This window comes from Diceros bicornis, chromosome 1 (genome assembly GCF_020826845.1).
Source record: "Diceros bicornis minor isolate mBicDic1 chromosome 1, mDicBic1.mat.cur, whole genome shotgun sequence".
Lineage (NCBI taxonomy): Eukaryota > Metazoa > Chordata > Mammalia > Perissodactyla > Rhinocerotidae > Diceros > Diceros bicornis.
Genome location: NC_080740.1, coordinates 59,542,944 through 59,563,765, shown reverse-complemented (window position 1 = coordinate 59,563,765; position 20,822 = coordinate 59,542,944). Strand labels below are relative to the sequence as shown.

At 43.5% G+C, this 20,822-nt stretch overlaps 2 protein-coding genes across 10 annotated transcripts in view; both read right to left on the bottom strand.

The window, feature by feature from the left end:
• Positions 1-20,822, bottom strand: part of LOC131406644 (protocadherin gamma-C3) — a 144,450-nt gene that overhangs the window by 101,629 nt on the left and 21,999 nt on the right. Inside the window, exons 1-2 of one of the 9 annotated variants that reach the window (XM_058542656.1) lie at positions 10,769-13,529; positions 3,924-4,278 (exon numbers count right to left, since the gene is read on the bottom strand). The exons of 4 other annotated variants lie outside the window; for them this stretch is intronic. In XM_058542656.1, the coding sequence (XP_058398639.1) occupies positions 4,276-4,278; positions 10,769-13,405 (2,640 nt within the window). In that variant the 5' untranslated portion in view covers positions 13,406-13,529 and the 3' untranslated portion in view covers positions 3,924-4,275. Of the gene's footprint in view, positions 1-1,558; positions 4,279-10,768; positions 13,546-17,789; positions 20,812-20,822 lie in introns of those variants that run through there. 4 more of the 9 variants (XM_058542673.1, XM_058542623.1, XM_058542618.1 and 1 more) reach the window with 4 other exon arrangements.
• Positions 4,901-10,760, bottom strand: LOC131406856 (protocadherin gamma-B4-like). Its single transcript, XM_058542734.1, is given in 2 exon segments — positions 4,901-7,059; positions 7,061-10,760. Coding segments are annotated over 2 exon segments (2,445 nt in total). The 5' UTR covers positions 8,417-10,760; the 3' UTR covers positions 4,901-5,970.

Sequence of the window (20,822 nt, the reverse complement as noted above, 5' to 3'; positions counted from 1 at the left end):
TATCTCAAAATTACTTGGCTTGTGTAATACCCCATATAATACATAAATTCATTCTTAAAAGTCACTGGGGAAATGTTCATCTATTCTTCAACACAAAGTCGCAAAGGGATATTCCTTATCTATATACTTAGGTTATACTGAAGTAATGACTTTGGAATTGGAGGAATTGAGCTCATGGTAAGTTTATTTACATAAATTTACTGAATATAGTGACATTGTTCTAATTGTTTTACTCCACTTTTTAAAAGTTTTTTGACAATTAGTGAACAGTTTGAACAAGAGTAAGAATTTTTTTGGGGGGAACCTTCCACACACTATTTAAAATTGTAAAGTGTCAATAATATAGTTATCCCCGCAAATGACTGTGCACCCAAACACTACAGAAAATATAAAGTTAATTCCAACCCACTGTATATGCAAAATAGGAGGGAACACTGTGAAATCTTTGGGAAATGTCTTTTTTTTTTATCGCTAACAAACGATTTCTTGTATTTTCCACTCTTATCTCACGACAAACCAGGGATTAACTTTATTAAAATGCTATAAGAAGGAATACCGAAGACATAAGGTCCAGACAGAATCATTTTAAATTGAATTTATCAGCTTGTTTAGAATTCGTGTATATGAAACTTCTGTTTCTAAAATCAACACTTTCAAACCCTCTCACCATAAGAACAGCACATTTCATATGGCTGCACCATCAAAACAGCTCATTGGAACTGTATTGAAACATGTTCTGTATTTTACAAAAGTCACTTTCAACAGTTTAAAATGAGATTCCTTTTCAAATCTGATTTTATTGTTTTCGTTTTTTGTGGTGGCAACAGCAATTTTATTTTAGATTCCACGTCTCCATGGCAACAAGCCCTTGGTGACCACTGATACACAAACTCAACCTTTAGGGACCAGTCTTACCTACCACCAGGATCCACCCTTTAAAATGTGTTTTTATGTTTTGAAATATGATAAGATGTATTAAAGTTTTGAAAGATACTGATGCAGACACTGGGATCAGGAAAGAGGTTTAAAGTGAAGAAATCTTCAAGAACCTAGTTTTAGATCCAAATCCTAAACATAATCCTAAAAATTCTGAGATATATTTTACTTTTATTAAGCTAATACAGGGAATTAGAAGTCTCAATAATTTTTCCTCAGTTCTAATATAGGAATATATATAAATAAATATAAGTACATATAAATTATGGTATTCTCTGTCCAGCACCATATATATATATATAACTTACCGTGTGTGGTTGGGTAACTACTTCTTAAGTGAATGAGTCATAAGTGATAATTATAGTAAAATATGGAAGGTTTAAAAGATTGAGAGTTCACATTTAAACAATCTTGTCCAAGCCTTTGAAAAGCAAATGAAACAACAAACTATGATAATTAGAGCTCAATTTCATGGTATCACCACTAAAATAAACCCAAAACTTTGTGGTACACCTTTAAAAATATTTTAAACTTTCTTCACAATATGTGTTTCAAATGACACAAATTAAATTTATATCCAGTATAATTCCTCTGAGAAACGTAAACAAAGAACTGAACTCACCTGAACAGCAGCAGCTTTATCTGTACATTCCTGAAAATCTATGGATGTTAACAAGGGATCCTTTTTCTCACAGCTCTCCTGGCTGATGAGTGTGTCCGAGTAGTTGGGCTTCGGGAAGATCAGGTGGCTCTTCCTCGAGCCCCCAGTGAGGGAGACCTCGTGGGAATAGGTCTGCAGGAAAGCCCCCACCCCATCCACGCCCACAAAGTGTGAGGTGGGCACTCCCACCAACCTGCCTCCTGAAGTCTGGAGCAGGTGAGACCTGTGCCAGCACCGCAGTCTGAGTGCCAGCAGCACGATGACAAAGGCAAGGAAGACACAGGAGACCGCGGCCACTGCCACCACCAGGTACAACGTGAGATCCGAATCATCAGAGTTGGCAGGGGTCCTGATGCTGCTCAGGTCAGCCAGCACATCAGGGATGCTGTCAGCCACCGCCATGGTGAGAGTCACAGTGGCTGAAAGTGGGGGCTGGCCATGGTCCTGGACAGCCACCACCAGGCTCTGTTTGAGGGCATCTCTGTCCAGCAGGGCCCGTGCAGTGCGCACCTCACCCGTGTGCAGCCCCACTGTGAAGAGCCCTGGCTCGCTGGCCTTCAGCAGGCGGTAGGATAGCCAGGCGTTCTGTCCTGAGTCTCTGTCCACTGCCACCACCTTGGTCACCAGGTAGCCAGGCTCTGCAGAGCGTGGCACCAGCTCGATGCCTGTGGAACCATCACTGGGGAGCACAGGGTACAAGGTCTCTGGTGCATTGTCATTCTGGTCCAACACGTACAGGCTCAGTGACACGTTGCTGCTGAGTGGAGAGTCCCCATTGTCGCTGGCAATCACCAGTAGCTGCAAGTCTCGGATCTGCTCATAATCGAAAGAGCTCAGCGCATACAGGACACCAGTGTCAGAGTTGATGGAAACATAGGAGGAGAGAGGTGCCCCCATGATGGTGTCCTCCATCAGAAAGTAAGTGAGTCGTGCATTTTCATCGCTGTCAGGATCATGCGCTGTCACAGAGAAGATGGAGGCTCCTCTGGGGTTGTTCTCCGGGATGTAGGCTGAGTAGGAGGCATGAGAGAAAGTGGGTGGATTGTCATTGGTGTCTGCCACATGTAAGGCAATATGAGTTTCAGTAGATAGAGGCGGGGTTCCTAGATCTGAGGCTATCACTGTGATATTGTACATAGAGATCTTTTCTCGGTCCAAATATTTCCATGTTACCAATCTATAATAATTATCTATTGATTTTTCTAATTGAAAAGACAAATTATCACGTGTGTAACAGACAACTTGACCATTCTTCCCAGAGTCTAGGTCATGCACATTCAAGAAGGCAATTACTGTCCCAGGAAGAGTGTTTTCCAAGACTGGGCTAAACAGAGATGTAATGATCACTTCGGGTCTATTGTCATTTACATCTTCCACAGAAATGAGCACTTTGGTCCTCCCAAGAAGTGCCCCCACATCTTCAGCTTGTATTTCCATTTCATAAAATGCACACTCTTCATAATCTAGACTCTTTGCTGTTGCTATTTCCCCGGTATTTTCATTAAGCTGGAATAACGGAGATTGTTTTTCACTAATTTTCCAGAATTTATACGCCACTTCTCCGTTGGCTCCCTCATCCGGGTCGCTAGCTCTTACAGTAAGCAGCTGAGTGCCCGGGGGCACGTTCTCTGGGACTTTCACTCGGTAAATCGGTTGAGCAAAAACAGGGGCATTGTCGTTTGTATCCAACACTGTCACCTGGATGTGCACTGTGCTGGAGCGAGGCGGTTCGCCGCCGTCGGAGGCGATGAGGACCAGGTGGTGAGCAGCCTCTTGCTCGCGGTCCAGGGCGCGCTCCAGCACCAGCTCTGGGTTTATAGTTCCGTCGTCTCCAGTTTGCACGTCCAGGGAGAAGTGGTGATTGGGGCTGAGCTGGTAGCTCTGTAGGGAATTCAAGCCCACATCCGGGTCAACAGCCTCTGGGAGTGGATAACGTGTTCCAGGCGCAGCGATTTCGTTAATTTTTACTTCCAGATTTTCGACCTGGAATTTCGGGTTGTTATCATTTATATCAGTGATTTCTATTTCTATCCCAAAAAGTTTTCCTCCATCCTCTACCAGGATGTTGATATTTACAAAACACCGCGCGCTCTGAGCGCAGAGCTCCTCCCGGTCTACCCTGCCTGAGGTGACCAAGCTGCCGCTTCTCCGGTTCAGAGCAAAGAGCTGCGCCCTACCTCTAGAGACGATGCGGACTCCGCGCTCCGCCAGTTCCTGGGGCTCCAGCCCCAGGTCCTTGGAGATGTTACCCACGAAGGATTCTTTGTCGCTCTCTTCTGGCACCGAGTAGTGGATCTGTCCTCTGCCGATCCCCCCCAGCGTGCCCAGGAGCGCGCACAGCAGGACCAGCTCGCCAAGTCCTCGGTAATTCCCTGGAGCAGCCATAGTTCTTTCGCTAAGGAATCCACTCAGAATCTTCATTGGGCATTTGTGTCTTGTTTACCTTTTTGCTGCAGCTATGGAGATGATCTTATCGAAAGCTGGAGTGTCGAAAATTTAGGGACAGAGTTTCGCTGCAGTCCTGCAGTTGGTTTGTGGGATCTGCCGGTCTTTGTGAGCTGTAGCCCTGAGTATCCGGACGGCGTTTGGTTACATTTATCTCCAAGTAGGTGAACAGCGGCGCTTAGAGTCCCAAGCAGTTACTGCACCCACTTAGATATGTAATACTGTACGCTAGATTACTGAGGAAAAAAACACAACTTGCTTTTTATACTTTGTTTTGAATTTATTTACTTTGTCCCTAAATTAATATTTTAAAAGTAATTGCCAAGAAGCGTGGGATGAAGTAGGGTTAAACCCTTACAAAGTATTATTAAATAATCAGATTTATGGGTTAGCATCATTAAATTACTCAAGTTTATGGAATACATTTACTTTTTTAAAAAATAAAGTATTAAAATTTTATTTCTTATTATGGTCTAAGCTTTATTATAAATGTCTTCAATATCTATTATCAAACAAGTAAGAACTCCAGTTGTCACTGGAAATTAATTCATTTTTAGACTAAAATAGACCTATTGGAGATGACTGACACAAGAAGTTTTTATTTGGTTTAAACCAATTAATCATTATAGTAAGCTTTCTATAGAGTTGTTACTTTTTAATTTTCTTTATAAAATGTCAATTATACATTGATAATGTTTTCACATTGATATTGTGAAATTTTAACAGGATAAGTGCTTTTATTTTCAAGTTTTATCAGAGATTATACTATTTTGCTGTTTTATTTAAATTATTTATATTTTTTCTATTTGAATAGAAAATACTTGAAAAGTACAAATGAATATAAAATGAAAAGCAAATCTCCATCCCATTCTTCCACCAATGAGATGATTACATTTTAAAGTAGACTTAATTAACTTCTTAAGATAGACATACATTCTAAAGTTATTTTTACCTTAGTTAGTACTTTGACCAAAAGAATCACAAAAAAGTAAGGAACACATAAGGAAGCAGTTACTAACAGGAAATCTAGCAAAAGCTAATACAATGTATTATCATTTTGTGTATATACTTGTATGCACATCAGACTGGCAATTTTGTCTAAAATTTGAAGAATTCAAGGCTCTATTTTTCTCCCAGAGATAGTAGAATGACTAGAAGACCTCTAGCTTTATTAGTTTAGGGCTGCAAAAAAAGACAGTTCAAAAATTATACACAAGGTGTGTGAGAGGAGCAACAGAGGCAAAAACGTCTTTTCTTTGATGGAGGAGCCTACAGAATGTGCTTGAATACAGATTAACCCTGAAATCCTATGCAGCAAGTAAGGAGAATACACTTTTATCTTCTGATGAGGGACCTACTGCTCATTCAAGTGATTTTACACACCCACACAGTCCATTGCACACAATTACAATGAATCCATCTACATAAAAATCCAGGTTAAAATACCTTATTCTAGGAGCTTTGAAACAAAAGGGAGGTAAATATAAGAAATGAAACATCAGATTAGTATGGAAACCATAACAGTTAAATCAGTTAAGATTTAGTTAAAAATTTTTTGCTTTAAAGGTTCATTTAAATGACTGCCTACTTTTACATTTACAGCATGTTCAAACTGAAAAAAAAATCATCATATATTAAGCAATAGGAAGAAAATTTTAGGGAAAAATCTCATTAGCTTTTATGCGAGAGCCTTTAATATTGTCCGTTTCCCTTTGTAGATAAAACCACACCCTCACTGCTTTGTAAAGCTGAGTCTGGTAAAACACCCCTAAAGAAACACAATTGCTCCTACTTCAACCTCCCTTGAAGAATGGTATAACAGCTCTTTGACTGGCTACAGCTTTCTTAAAAACAACTTTTGAATCTAAAAATTGTATGTTTTCATGTGAATATGGAGAACTGGGTAGACCATAAGAAGCAGGTTATGCTTAAAGGAAACTCACCTGATGGAAGGCTGACTCACTGGAATTACAAAGCGGAAATAAGGCCCCAGATAAATCACTGCGAAGTATGTCTCCTCCTGAACTCAACTGCTCATTACAGTTTAGAAAATTGAACTCTGTCTTTCCAGTATGGGCAATGCACAAATTGTAGGAATAAGGTAAAGTCCCTTCGCTGTAGTTGGGGGGAACCACAGGTCCGGACTTGATACAGAGACCAGGCTGAAAGCAGCCCCAGGCAGTGGGGCTGGAGGAACGTCGCAGGCGCAGGGCAATGGCCAGAATAACTGCCAGGAGAAAGAGCACGGAGATCAAGGCCAAAGCCACCACCAGATAAAACTGCAGCTCAGCCTGGGGGTCAGAGTGCACCGGGCGGTCGCTGAGGTCTGGCAGGACCTCTTGTAGACTATCAGCGAAAACCAGGTGCAGCGTGGCGGTGGCCGCAAGAGGCGGCTGTCCCCCGTCACGCACAGCGACCAGCAGGCGCTGTCTCGCTGAGTCCCGGTCGCCCAAAGCACGCGCCGTGCGCACCTCGCCCGTGCGCAGCCCCAGGCTGAAGAGTCCTGGCTCGCTGGCCTGCAGCACGTGGTAGGACAGCCAGGCGTTGTGTCCCGAGTCGGCGTCCACCGCCACCACCTTGGTGACCAGGTAGCCAGGCTGCGCGGCGCGCGGCACCGTGTCGAAGAGCGCCGAGCCGTCGGGCCCCAGCGCCGGGTACAGTACCCTGGGCGCGTTGTCGTTGCGGTCGCCCACCAACACGCGCAGGCTCACGTTGGCGCTGAGCGCGGGCGAGCCCTGGTCGCGGGCCTGCAGCGTCAGCTCGAAGGCGCGCAGCTGCTCGTGGTCGAAGGCGCGCAGCTGCTCGTGGTCGAAGGCGCGCTGCGCGAACACCACCCCGCTCTGCGCGCTCACCGACACGTAGGACGACAGCGCCCTCGGCTCCAGGTCGCTGGCCAAGATGGAGTAGGAGACGCGGCCGTTGGGTCCCAGGTCGGGGTCGGAGGCGCTGACTTGCGCGATGGAAGCTCCAGGAGGGTTGTTCTCCGCCACGTGGACCAGGTAGGAGGCCTGTTCGAAAATCGAAAATCGGCGCGTTGTCATTTACATCTCCGATGTGCAGGGTGATGGTAGTGCTGGAGGATAGGGACGGCTTGCCCCTGTCAGTGGCTGTGATGGTCACATTGTACTCAGGGGTCAGCTCGCGGTCTAGAACTCCATCTGTCACTAACTTATACGTGTTTCTTGAAGAAGAGAGTAGTTTAAATGGAACTACACCTTCTAATTTACAAATAACTTCTCCATTGTGTCCAGAATCCTTGTCACGGATTTTGAGCAAAGCTATGTGTGTTCCCAAACTGGTGTCCTCCATAATAAGATCTGGCAGAGACTGGAATATTACTTCTGGGACATGGTCATTTACGTCTAGGACTTCTATCTCCACGGTACATTGCGCAATCATTCCTCCACCATCCCTTGCTTCCAAAACTATGGAATATTCTTTGACTTCCTCAAAATCTAACGTATTTAGAATAGTAATTTCCCCAGTATTAGAATTCAGGTCAAACTCGGTGATATGGCCTGCTTCAGTGAAAGAGAAAGTGATCTCGGCATTGACACCCTCATCCTGGTCGGTGGCCGACACTCGAAGCACAGTGGTGCCTGGGAACACATTTTCTGGAAGGCCCACCCTGTATAGTTCCTGGCTGAACACTGGAGGGTTATCATTGGCATCAGTCACTAGGACCTGTATCTGTACAGTGCTGCTTAGGGGTGGATCCCCGAAGTCCAAGGCAGTCAAGATTAAGTGGTAGGACCTCTTCTCTTCCCGGTCTAAAGGCATCTTCAGTACCAGCTCCGGGTATTTACTGCCATCTAATTTCTCTTTATTCACGAGTAAGAAATGATCAGTAGGACTGAGCTGGTAATTCTGTAGTGAGTTGGTACCAATATCTGCATCATGGGCAGATCCTAAAATAAACCGTGCCCCAGGCTTTGTGGACTCACTTATTTGCAGCTCAAAGGAATTTTGCATGAATTTTGGCGTGTGGTCATTAATATCCTCGATCTCCACATTCACGTGATGAAAGTTCAATGGGTTTTCAGCAACAGCCTCAAACTCCAGAGCACAAGCTGGCTTCTTCCCGCATATCTGCTCCCGGTCTAGCCTGCTGCTCACAAGTAACTCCCCGCTCTCTGCGCTCACAGTGAAGTAAGGCTTCTCCGAACTGACGCGCAGTTTTCGAGTTGGTAACTCCAGGACACTCAGTCCCACGTCCTTGGCGAGGTTCCCCACCACCGAGCCCTTGGGCATTTCCTCGGGAATCCTGTAGCGGATCTGCTCAGAGAGCGCCGCCGGGCAGAACAAAGACAGCAGGAAGGGAAAGAGCACCGATCGCCTCTCAGCCCAGCCTTTCTCCCCAGCGCCGCTCCCCATCCTTCTTGCTCCCCTTAGTTTGCTCACCGGCCTGGAGACGCCAGATTACAAATAATCTCGGCGTTGCAGATGTCCGGAGCTCCGAACAGGCTTTATTTCCTTCGTAGTGGTCAGAGTTTCTCCTTTTCCAGAGGAAGAAGCGGTGTAAAGGCTCGCACTAGCGAGTCTGAGCTGGGGCAAGTACGCTGCGGCTGCGCAAGGAGATCAGTAGCTCCAAGCTCTCCACTTTGGCCAACAGCGGCGCCCAGAGTCTGCACTAGGACACTGCAGCCTCTGCTGCTGCAGTGGAACCAGCTAGGATAATTATAACCGTGTGCCTAACTGAACAAACTATTTTTATACGTCTATATATTTAATAACGTTTAATTTCTACTGTTAGAAACGTCCATATCCCAACTTTCCAGGTTTTTAGAGAAATCACGTATATTTAATACATAAACATCTATATGTTGACATAATCATTTCCAATCTTCAAATCCACACTCGTAATAGAAAGATGACTATAACACAAATGTGGCCTAAACGATCTCAGAGTACAGTAATTTTGAACACTTATTAATTAGCAATACATTGGATAAAGTTTTATCCCTCTTTCTTTGTTACTTTTCTTCTTGTTTTTCTTTAATTTTTGGGTAACTTTATGCTGATTCATTTCTATTTTTTCAGAAAGCACCTGTAATGCTGAAATTATGTCTTAAAAAGGGCACAATTTATACTTATATCCAAACTCTACTCTTCTTCCAAAATAGTTTCAGTGATTTCTTTATGGTAATATTACCTGATTTTCACTTACGCTATCTCAGTTAAGGAAGTGACGTAGCCAGAAACGAGTTAGCCTATCCCTCTCTTCCTCATCGCACAATTAGTTTCCTGGTTACAAAAGGTAGCATCAGTCTTCAAAGTTACCAGGGGAATAATATTTTGCCTTGCAACACAAAGTCACTAAGTGCAGTCTACTGCAATGGTTCTCACTTCTGCACTTATGTAACATTCCACGAAGACCTCAATTGAAGGAAATAGACCCTACAAAAGTTTATCCATAATAGCTCGCTGAGTTTAGTAATGATTTCTCCCTTTTGTTTAAAAATACTTTAAAGCATCTAATAAATTTGGTTGGGAGATTTTCTTTTTTGAAATACCTGATAATCACATTTCTGTTTCACAAAGTGTCAATAACATTGTCTTCTCCCCAAGTGATTGTACATCTGAACATTGCAGAATATATGAAATATACTCCCACACTATTGCACAGCCCTTTATAGGCAAAATACCACCAAACACAACGCTATGCTAGAAAAAATGCTGTTTTAATTAACTCTCCAAAGGTCCCAGTAAACAAGATTACCTTGTCATCATCCCCTTCCTGATGCTAATCAATTGATACATTGGGCTTTACTGAAATGTTACACAAAGGGTAGAGAAGTAGTTAATACCAGATTAGATTATTTCTAACTGAATTTTTCAGCAGACCCAATAAGTAGAGTGAACTACTGGTCTAGGACTTGAGCATACGGAATGATCGTTTCATAATGCCAGCATCCCCAGTATCCCACTTGGAGAGCCCACAGACACACTTCACATGGCTGCACCACTAAAACAGCACATTGGAATTTTGTGTTAAAACATGTAACTGCCTAGTTCACAAATGCCACTTACAACACTTGAAATGACATTTTATTTGATGTCATATTTTATTGGTTTTGGACAATAACCTATAGTGTGACATTAGACTCCATGTCTGTCATTGATATAGATCTTAGTAACGCTTGATGCACATATTTCATTCTTCAGGCATCAACCTAACCTTCCACCAGGACCTGACTTTAATATATGATTATGCTTTAAATAGGTCGGGAAGCCACTGAGATTTTCAAGGCCACCAAGTTGAAGTACATAGAGGCAGAAGCAGGACATGGAAAAAGTCTTCAAACTGAACAAAATCTTTAAGAACCTTGTAAAATCTGATCTAAAGAGAATCCTGAGAAGTAGGCTGAGGTGTATTTTCCTCTTGTTAACTTAGTGCAATGAGAAGGACATAACAATTCATTCTCATTTATAAAATACACAAATTAAGAACACCAAGTGGAAAATAGGTGGAAGGTATCAAAATGTGATAGTTGACTTATTCACAATCTTGCCCATAGGCTTTCACTATGGAAATGATACCAAAACCTATGTCAATAAGTGTTCTGTGTTAAAGTATCACCACTGAAATAAACTGTTAAACTTGCTTTACCTCTTTAAAGTTTTTTTCACCCCATCTTCGAAACACTTGTTTCGCAAAATGATAAAGAAATTTACACAAGATATAAATCCTCAACAATATAAAGATAAATGAATGACTGAACTCACCTGAATACTTTGGCCTTCATCCTTACATTCATGAAAATCTAGGGATGTTAACAAGGGATCCTTTTTCTCACAGCTCTCCTGGCTGATGAGTGTGTCCGCGTAGTTGGGCTGAGGGAAGATCAGGTGACTCTTCCGTGAGTCTGCGGTGAGAGAGACCTCGTGGGAATAGGTCTGCAGGACAGCCCGCACCCCGTCCATGCCCACAAAGTGTGAGGTGGGCACGCCCGCCAACCCGCCTCCTGAAGTCTGGAGCAGGTGAGACCTGTGCCAGCGCCACAGTCTGAGCGCCAGGAGCACGATGACAAAGGCGAGGAAGACGCAGGAGACCGCGGCCACTGCCATCACCAGGTACAACGTGAGATCCGAATCATCAGAATTGGCAGGGGTCCTGATGCTGCTCAGGTCAGCCAGCACATCAGGGATGCTGTCAGCCACCGCCATGGTGAGAGTCACAGTGGCCGAGAGAGGGGGCTGGCCATGGTCCTGGACTGCCACCACCAGGCTTTGCTTGAGGGCATCTCTGTCCAGAAGGGCCCTCGCTGTGCGCACCTCGCCTGTGTGCAGCCCCACCTTGAAAAGCCCTGGCTCACTGGCCTTGAGCAGGCGGTAGGACAACCAGGCGTTCTGGCCTGAGTCTCTGTCCACTGCCACCACTTTGGTCACCAGGTAGCCAGGCTCTGCAGAGCGAGGTGCCAGCTCCACACCCATGGAACCGTCAGTGGGAAGCGAGGGGTACAGGATCTCTGGTGTGTTGTCATTCTGGTCCAGCACGAATATGCTCAGTGACATGTTGCTGCTGAGTGGTGGGTTCCCGCTGTCACGGGCAGTCACCCTCAATTGCAGGTCACGGAACTGCTCATAGTCAAAGGAATGCAACGCATACAGGACACCAGTGTCAGAATTGATGGAGACATAGGAGGATATAGACGCCCCCTGGAGAGTGTCTTCTGACAGGGAGTAAGTGACACGGGCGTTCTCATCACCATCGGGGTCGTGTGCAGTCACGGAGAAGATGGAGGCACCTCTGGGGTTGTTCTCAGGGACGTAGACAGAGTAGGAGGAGTGGGGAAAGGCAGGCGGGTTGTCGTTGGTGTCTGCCACATTCATCAAGATGTGAGTTTCCGTGGACAAGGGTGGGATCCCACCATCTGTGGCTCTCAGTGTGATGTTATACACAGAGAGTTTTTCCCGGTCTAGGTTTTTTGCTGTCACCAATCTATAATAATTGTCTATTGATCTTTCTAATTTAAAAGGCAGATTTTCTGAAATAGTGCAGGTCACCTCGCCGTTCTTCCCGGAATCTCGGTCCTGAAGGTAGAAAAGAGCAATTACAGTTCCAGCAGGAGTGTCTTCAGGGATTGAGCTGCTTACAGATGTTACAGTCACTTCAGGAGCATTGTCATTCACATCTAAAACTGTGATCAGTACTTTAGTCCTTGTCATACTACCAGCACCGTCCTGAGCCTGAATTTCCATTTCATAGTAGCTGGATTCTTCATAATCTAGGCCTTCTAAAGTTGATAATTCTCCTGTATGGGAATTCAGTTGGAATATCTGTAGAATTTTCTGGGTTATTTTCCGAAAAGAATATGTCACTTCCCCATTGACTCCCTCGTCCAGGTCAGTAGCATTTACTGCTAGCAATCTTGCGCCCACTGGCACGTTTTCAGGGACAGTTACTCGGTACTGAGGCAAAGAGAAGACTGGTGCGTGATCATTAACGTCCACCACTGTTACTTGGATGCGGGCGGTGCCGGATCGGGGAGGGCTGCCGCCGTCAGAGGCTGTGAGGAGGAGGTGGTGAACCGCCTCTTCCTCCCGGTCCAGCACCCGCTCCAGCACTAATTCCGGATATTTAGTTCCATCGTCTCCAGTTTGCACAACCAGGGAGAAGTGGCGATTGGGGTTGAGCTGGTAGCTCTGGAGGCAGTTCGTGCCCACATCCGGGTCCCTAGCCTCATTTAAGGGAAACCTCATCCCAGGAGCTGTATGCTCCATTATTTTTACATTCATTTCTTCTGTCAAGAATCTAGGAGCGTTGTCATTAACATCCATTATTTCCACCTCTATAGGGTAAAGATTCATTTTATCTTCCATCAGAATGTTCAAGTTCACCAGACACCGCGCGCTCTGAGCGCAGATCTCCTCCCGGTCTATCCTGTCCGCGGTGAACAAGCTGCCGCTTCGCGGGTTCAGGGCAAAGAGCTGCGTCCTACCTCTGGAGACGATGCGGACTCCGCGCTCCGCCAGTTCTTGGGGCTCCAACCCCAGATCCTTGGCGATATTACCCACGAAAGACCCTTTGTCTGTCTCCTCCAGCACAGAGTAGAGAATATGTCCTGCCCAAGCGCCTCTCCAGATCCCCAGGAGGATGGAGAGCACGAGGAATCCTCTGTAGTCCCCGCCCCTCTGCCGAGCCGCCATTGTTGTCCTGCTGATCTTGTTTAGACAGTGGGCAATCTCCCCTTGTGCTTCTGGATGCCAGTGTGTCCACGTGAAGCCCTCTGTATTCGGAAAAGGAGCCCAGAATCCAGTAGAATAGAGGCCTGAGTTTGATGCAGCTTGGAAGAGAGTTTGTCTCAATCTGGCGTTTCTTTGTGCTGTAAAAGCTCGGTGGTTCTGGCGGATCTTTTGCATTATTTTTCCCCTGGTTGGTGAACAGCGGCGCTCAGAGTCCTTACTAAGTTACTGCACCGTATTGAAGCAAAATAACTGATTTTTCAGAAAGTTTTATCCTTCAAAATTCTCCCGTTTATATTTCTTCAATCCATATATCTCTGATATAATTTAAAAATACATTTTAGAAAACTGTGAATTAATGCAACAATGTTCATGGATGGGTGTTTATTAATCCCAGATAATTTTTTTTTTTAATTCTCTGCTTTGCATCACAACTTTGAAATGACTCTTGGGCATTGCCTCGCACTTTATTGCACATGGAGAAAAATCAGCCATTGCAGGTTAAAAAGTATTATTTATTTTAAAAAGGTGTGTGTATATATAAGAAAGATGTTACAAGATAAGAAACTGATTACATCAGCGTATAATAAATTTAAATTGATTCAAGAATATTGAACACGTACTATGTTCTACACACCACCATGTAAGACTCAGAGAGTCAAAATTTTCTTTAAAATATAGAGAGGTAATTTAATAAAGTTTTTGATTGGATGAAACCTTAGAGATGGTTTATCCAATACCTTCATTTTAATGATTTAAAAAATGAGAAGGAACTGCCTTGTCCTTGACCAAACAGCAGTGTAGCCAATGTTGGAATACAAATATCCTCACTCTAGTCTTCTGAGAAGAAAAAAGGAAATCATTATTGGCCTTGGCTGATGCTTTCTGTGCCATTAGAGATGAGGTGAGAAGCCAAGCAGCAACAATCAGCTACAGAAGCAACTCATTTTGTACAGAACACAGAAATTTGCAGAGATTCTGGCTGTGGCTTCATAAGAAAATGGATGTTGGCTAGACTGCTTCTCTACATTACGCAATTCAAATAATCATCCTACCCTATTCCAGAATAACAGAAAATGTGAGTCTCTAGACAGCCTTTGAGCATACATGCAGGACTGTCCTTAGAGCACCTTAGATGTATTTATTTCTCTGCTGATGTTAATGAAGTAAAACTCAATTGTTGGTGGATCTCAGGTTACCCTCAGCCAGCAGAAATAAAACAAAGTTCCTTCTACATAGTTGCAGGAGAAAAGAGAGTGACCTGTTCTGAAATGAAGACTTGGCAAGAAATATCCTTGCTTTGTAAATTAAGTCCTAGGAGAGGAGCTAGCAGAAAAGGAACCAGAAGTAACACTGAAAATGCTCAGTTTAGATGGTGAGAAGTTCCTAAGGAATCTATTTCTGCTCTCTGATGGCATTGCTCCAAAACATAGGGAATACTTCGAATGCAATGCTATTTCAATCTGTCAAAATAATTCATAGCCATGTTTGGTTTCACCAAGTAGATAAAAGAAGTTTTTTTCAAAGGAACCAATATGAGTATTACAGATTAATTCCATAAACATGAGCTAAATACTATTTGTTTAGTAGGAATTTTGAACTTCTTGTTAATGTAAGCAAAGTGTATTGTCATTAAAGATCATGAGTACTTCCAGACATTTTCAAACAAAGCTTGCATGTCTTGGTATTACGGCTCCCAATGTCGCGATCTTTTCCTATATGATACTTCAAAGTTCATCGTGTCATCTCATATTTGTTTCTTATTCTACTATTTTCAAAAAGTCTCAATTAACTTATTACTTCTGAGTAACTTCTTTGGAGCTAAATAAATAAGATCTAGATAAATGAGATTATAGACATACTCTGAACATAAAGCATACTTTAGGGAGTAAATGACTGCGATATCTCTGGTAATTGAGTTTTCTAAGTTATTCTACAACATAAAATTAAATATTAAAGAACTCTACTAGACCACCAAGGTATGTTTAAATATAACATAAGCCCATTATATAAAATTGAAATAATTTTATAGTTTTAAAGGGAGTACGTTATTATTGATTGAATTACTGGGAAGAATCTGACCTTCATTTGTTTACTTGCATAAAAAAAATTCTATGTAAAGTCTACTTGACGTCCCAGGCATTGAGTTATCTTCCCTCCTTTCTTTACGGAACTTTTTTTCTACTGAAGAACATTTGTTTGGAGTTCTGTTTAGGTTTTCATTCCCAGGCAAAGATGTAGGTATTTTTCAATGATTCTCTCTGAGATTTTACTCCTTCCCCTTTGACAACTGCCACCTCAACAGAAGTTTGATCAGAAAGGGGTGGTTTTCACAGATGATAAAGTAGCCCAATAATTTGGTAGATTATTCCCTGATGCTCCAAAATTCACTATATGCTCAAAATCTCAGACTGCCTATCTTATTAACAACGATCTGTATGTTACGTAGATTAAAGAGCCTCATTTAGTCAGAACTTAGCAAATTTCCACGATTGCCAGGATTTAACACTTGGTCAGCCCACATGAATGAAGGACTACTGTGCTAGTAGAATCTGATATCTTTTCTGCCAGTGAAATATTTTATTTGTTTAAATGAAATGGTCATAGGTAACCAGATTAGAGAATAAAATAAACCAGCCTACCATCCCACTTAGTGAGCAGATAAGAGAATAAAATAAACCAGTCTACTATCCATGACACCCAGTTAGTCAGCTTTGCTTATAACAATAGGGGCTCAAGATGTAGCTTAAATCATCCAGAATTGGTGATATAATAAAATAACACTCACACTCTCAGAATATATGAATCAAGTAATATTTGTATAAAAGGCCATTTGACTCCCATGACCAATACCCAAGATTCAAGTTCTTTAAAATTGTTATTTATTATTAAATTCTGATTATAACCATCAAAGAATTATATAAAAATGTCAAAACAAATCAGATTTGAAAATGTGTATGATTAGAATCTCTTGGTTAGTCATATACATTTGGAATCTGGAAATAAATAATTCTGTAATAATTGCTGAAATGTAAGCACCACACTATTGATTTAGAAAAACATGTATTACCCTTAGATGCTAATGTAAAGACATCAACTCAATATTATCTTTATGAAGACTCACCATTTCAGGTTACAGAGGAGGTTCTCATTCATTTTCAAGATATCTTCTTAATTGTTTATTTTACACGTGCACACTAAATTTAGATGCACAAGTAGCCAATCCATTGTATTATCAGGTCATAGAATTCTCCAGCTCAGGATTGGGAAAGACCTTGGCTACCATGTAGTTCAACAACTCATCACATTATATTATCCTCTGTATTCCATTAATTCCAGGGCCATCAACTTACTTTCAAAGAGTGCCAGTAATAGAATCTCCTACCTCCTTAGGAATCCATTTTCTGTTGGAACAACTTTGACAACTCAAAACTTTGCTTTTTTCTACTCACCAAGCCATAGTTTCATTCACACTTTTGGGCCAGGATGAATTTGGCTAATCATTCTTCTAAATGACAAACCTCTTTTCATAAATATTGAAATAGAGTTCCTACATGACAGAAACCTTATTTCATCTGGGTTAAATATGCTTACATTTATTTGTTAACAATCCAATAATTATAACATAATTAATGGTTATGTCAACAAATACTTGTTCACTATACTGCTTTATAGTTTGAAAAAATTTTTATAAAATTATTTTATTTTATTTTCCCAGAATTAGTGCGAGGTAGATAATTCTTTTTTTTCCTTCTTTTGTTTGAAGAAGATTCACCCTGAGCTAACATCCACTGCCAATCTTCCTCTATTATGTATGTGAGCCATCACCATAGCACGGCCACTGACAGACGAGTGGTGAAGGTCTGCACCTGGGAACCGAACCCAGGCCATCAAAGCAGAGTGTGCTGAACTTAACCACTAGGCCACGGGGGCTGGCCCAAGACAAGTCTTTTTAATTTAAATTTAAATTTGAAGACTATAGATATTGTGACTGGCTCGACATGAATACCAGATAATTCCAGGAATATTATTCAGGTCTTCTAACACCAAATATCCTGTCTTCCCTGGTACAAACATCAATTACTCTTATCTTTCATAAAAATAATTTATGATTCCTAAGTAAGAATGGGGGAAATCTCTCTCACAGATCTCCACCATTTTAGAAAACACTTGCTAGTAATTAATATTGGGGAAAATAATAAGATCTTGATCTTTTTTAACAGAGGCTGCAATTCAGGTTTTTTTTCCACATTAGAAAAAGAAAGAATTTCAGAAATGTCACATAATAGAAAAAACAAAAAACCTAAGAAATGAGATGTATGTCACCCAAGGCACAAAGAGCTTGTCAAGAGGAGAAAAGTAAAGAAAATCTAGGGCATACGTTATCAAGATTTTTTTTCATGAAATTTGAGAAAACTAAGCTTTAATAAAGTTCTATTGATATAAAAGAAAAACCTTCTCAAAATTATATGATTCACTGAAAAAGACTGAGAAAGCATTGATCAAAGAGAACTTTAAATTTTCCTGTCCGAATAAAACCAATAAAAGCATGAAACCTCACCTGAACAAGGGAGTTTTCCTCTTTACAAAAACCTGAATCTTGCTGAATCAAAAGAGGCTCGCTTTTCTCACAGCTCTCATGGCTGATGAGCGTGTCCGCGTAGTTGGGCTGGGGGAAGATCAGGTGGCTCTTCCGAGAGTCCGTGGTAAGGGAGACCTCGTGGGAATAGGTCTGCAGGAAAGCCTGCACCCTGTCCACACCCACAAAGTGAGAGGTGGGCAGGCCTGCCAACCCACCTCCTGAAGCCTGGAGCAGGCGCGACATGTGCCAGTGCCGCAGTCTGAGCGCCAGCAGCACGATGACAAAGGCGAGGAAGACACAGGAGACCACAGCCACTGCCACCACCAAGTACAGCGTGAAGTCTGAGGCGTCAGAGTTGTGCTGGACCTCCAGGCTGCCCAGGTCAGCCAAGATGTCTGGGATGCTGTCAGCCACGGCCACAGTGAGCGTGACGGTGGCCGAGAGAGGGGGCTGGCCATGGTCCTGAACCACCACCACCAGGCTCTGCTTGAGTGTGTCTCTGTCCAGCAGAGCCCGCGCAGTGCGCACCTCGCCCATGTGCAGCCCCACCTTGAAAAGCCCTGGCTCGCTGGCCTTGAGCAGGCGGTAGGACAGCCAGGCATTCTGGCCTGAGTCTCTGTCCACTGCCACCACTTTGGTCACCAGGTAGCCAGGCTCTGCAGAACGGGGCGCCAGCTCAACGCCAGTGGAACCGTCAGTGGGGAGTGAGGGATACAGGATCTCTGGTGGGTTGTCATTCTGGTCCAGCACGAATATGCTCAGTGACACGTTGCTGCAGAGGGGTGGGTCCCCGCTGTCACACGCGGTCACCCTCAATTGCAAATCACGCAACTGTTCATAGTCGAAGGAGTGCAATGCATACAGCACGCCAGTGTCAGAGTTGATGGAAACATAGGAGGATAGAGGTGCCCCCTGGATGGTGTCTTCAGGCAGGGAGTAGGTGACCCGTGCATTCTCGTGGCTGTCGGGGTCGTGTGCAGTCACGGAGAAGATGGAGGCCCCTCTAGGGTTGTTCTCAGGGACGTAGACAGAGTAGGAGGAGTGGGGAAAGGCAGGCGGGTTGTCGTTGGTGTCTGCCACATTTAGGGAGATGAGTGTTTCTGTAGACAGAGGCGGCATTCCTTTGTCTGTGGCTGTCACAGTGATGTTGTACAAAGATACTTGTTCTCGATCTAGAATTCTATTGGTCACTAATCGATAATAATTGTCTACTGATTTTTCCAGTTCAAATGGCAGATTTCTCGAGATGGAACATGTTACCAGGCCATTCAGTCCGGAATCTCTATCATATACTTGAAAAAGAGCAACTACTGTTCCTGGAGGCGTACTTTCAGCAATTGATCTGCTTCCAGACGTTACTACCACTTCTGGTACATTATCATTCACATCCAAGATAGTTATTAAGACTTTCGCTCTGTCTTGTAGACCTGGCCGATCCCGGGCTTCAACATCCAGCTCATAGAAGCTCGAGTCCTCATAGTCTAGATTTGCAGAAGTTGATATTTCTCCAGTCAAAACATTCAAGCAGAAAATCTTGGCGATCTTTGCTGTTATCCTCACGAAGGAATATGTTACTTCCGCGTGGACTCCTTCATCCTGGTCGGTGGCATTTACCGACAACACTGGCGAACCTACAGGCAGATTTTCAGGAACACTCACACGGTAGATAGGCTGAGTAAACACCGGAGCATTGTCATTCGCATCTAGGACAGTTACCAGAATTCGTGCCACGCCTGAGCGGACAGGGTCACCGCCATCCATGGCAGTAAGGACCAGGCGGTGAATGGCCTCTTCTTCCCGGTCCAGGACGCGCTCCAGCACCAGCTCCGGGTATCTGGGCCCAACGGCTTCGCTCAGCACGTTCACTGAGAAGTGACTATTCTCGCTGAGCTTGAAGCCCTGAAGAGAGTTCATTCCCACATCCGGGTCATAGACCTCCATTAGTGGAAAACGAGAGGATGGGGGTGCGTTTTCGGAAATTTTCACTTCCAATTCTTCCCTTAAGAATCGGGGTGTATTGTCATTAATGTCCATTATTTCCACTTCTATGGGGTAAAGATTCAGTTTATCCTCAACGAGGATGTTAAAACTCAGCAGACACCGCGCGCTCTGAGCGCAGAGCTCCTCCCGGTCTATCCTGCCCACAGTGACCAAGCTGCCGCTTCGCGGGTTCAGAGCGAAAAGCTGCGTCCTACCTCTGGAGATGATGCGGACTCCGCGCTCCGCCAGCTCCTGGGGCCTCAGCCCGAGATCCTTGGCAATGTTGCCCACGAAGGAGCCTTTGTCCAGCTCCTCAGGAATAGAGTAACGGATCGGTCCGGCCCGGGCCTCCCACAGCGTCCCCAGGAGCAGGAAAAGCACGACTAACCCGCGGCGGTGCTGGCGCCCGTGCAGAGCCGCCATTACTGGCTCGTTACTGACTTACCTGGATTCTCAGTAGGGGGAACAAGTTCGCATTACTTTTAGGCTTCTCAGAATTAGAAGTCAAGGTCCATAAACAAGCAGAGATCAGATGCGAAGCATTTTAGGTCAGAATATCTGCGCAGCTGGAGAGCTTTCCTGTTTGGTCTGCTTTGTGCTTGGAGGATATAACTCGAGTTCTCACTGCTTTCCTTACCCGGGTTAGTGAACAGCGACGCTTAGAGTCCTAACTTAATATTGCACCGTTTTGTGAAACCATCATACATAGGATCTTATTTCTGCTAAATCTGTATAGATAACACTCATAATATGTCTCTCTCCAAGAATGAGAAGCATTTGGAAGAATAAAAGAGCATGTTTTGAATAATTTTATATGTTCCCTGAAATTTACCACTCATTTCTGTGACAATATCTCTTAGGGCCATGGATAACAGAAATAATATTACACTTTTCTCTAAATCTTGAATTATCACACTTCACCATCATTTATATTTGTCCTGTTTTCAATAAGGGCACCAACAACCACACACATATTTGAACCAGTCCACCTAGTGCCAGTTACAAATGTTGCCATTTTTAGATGATATTTTT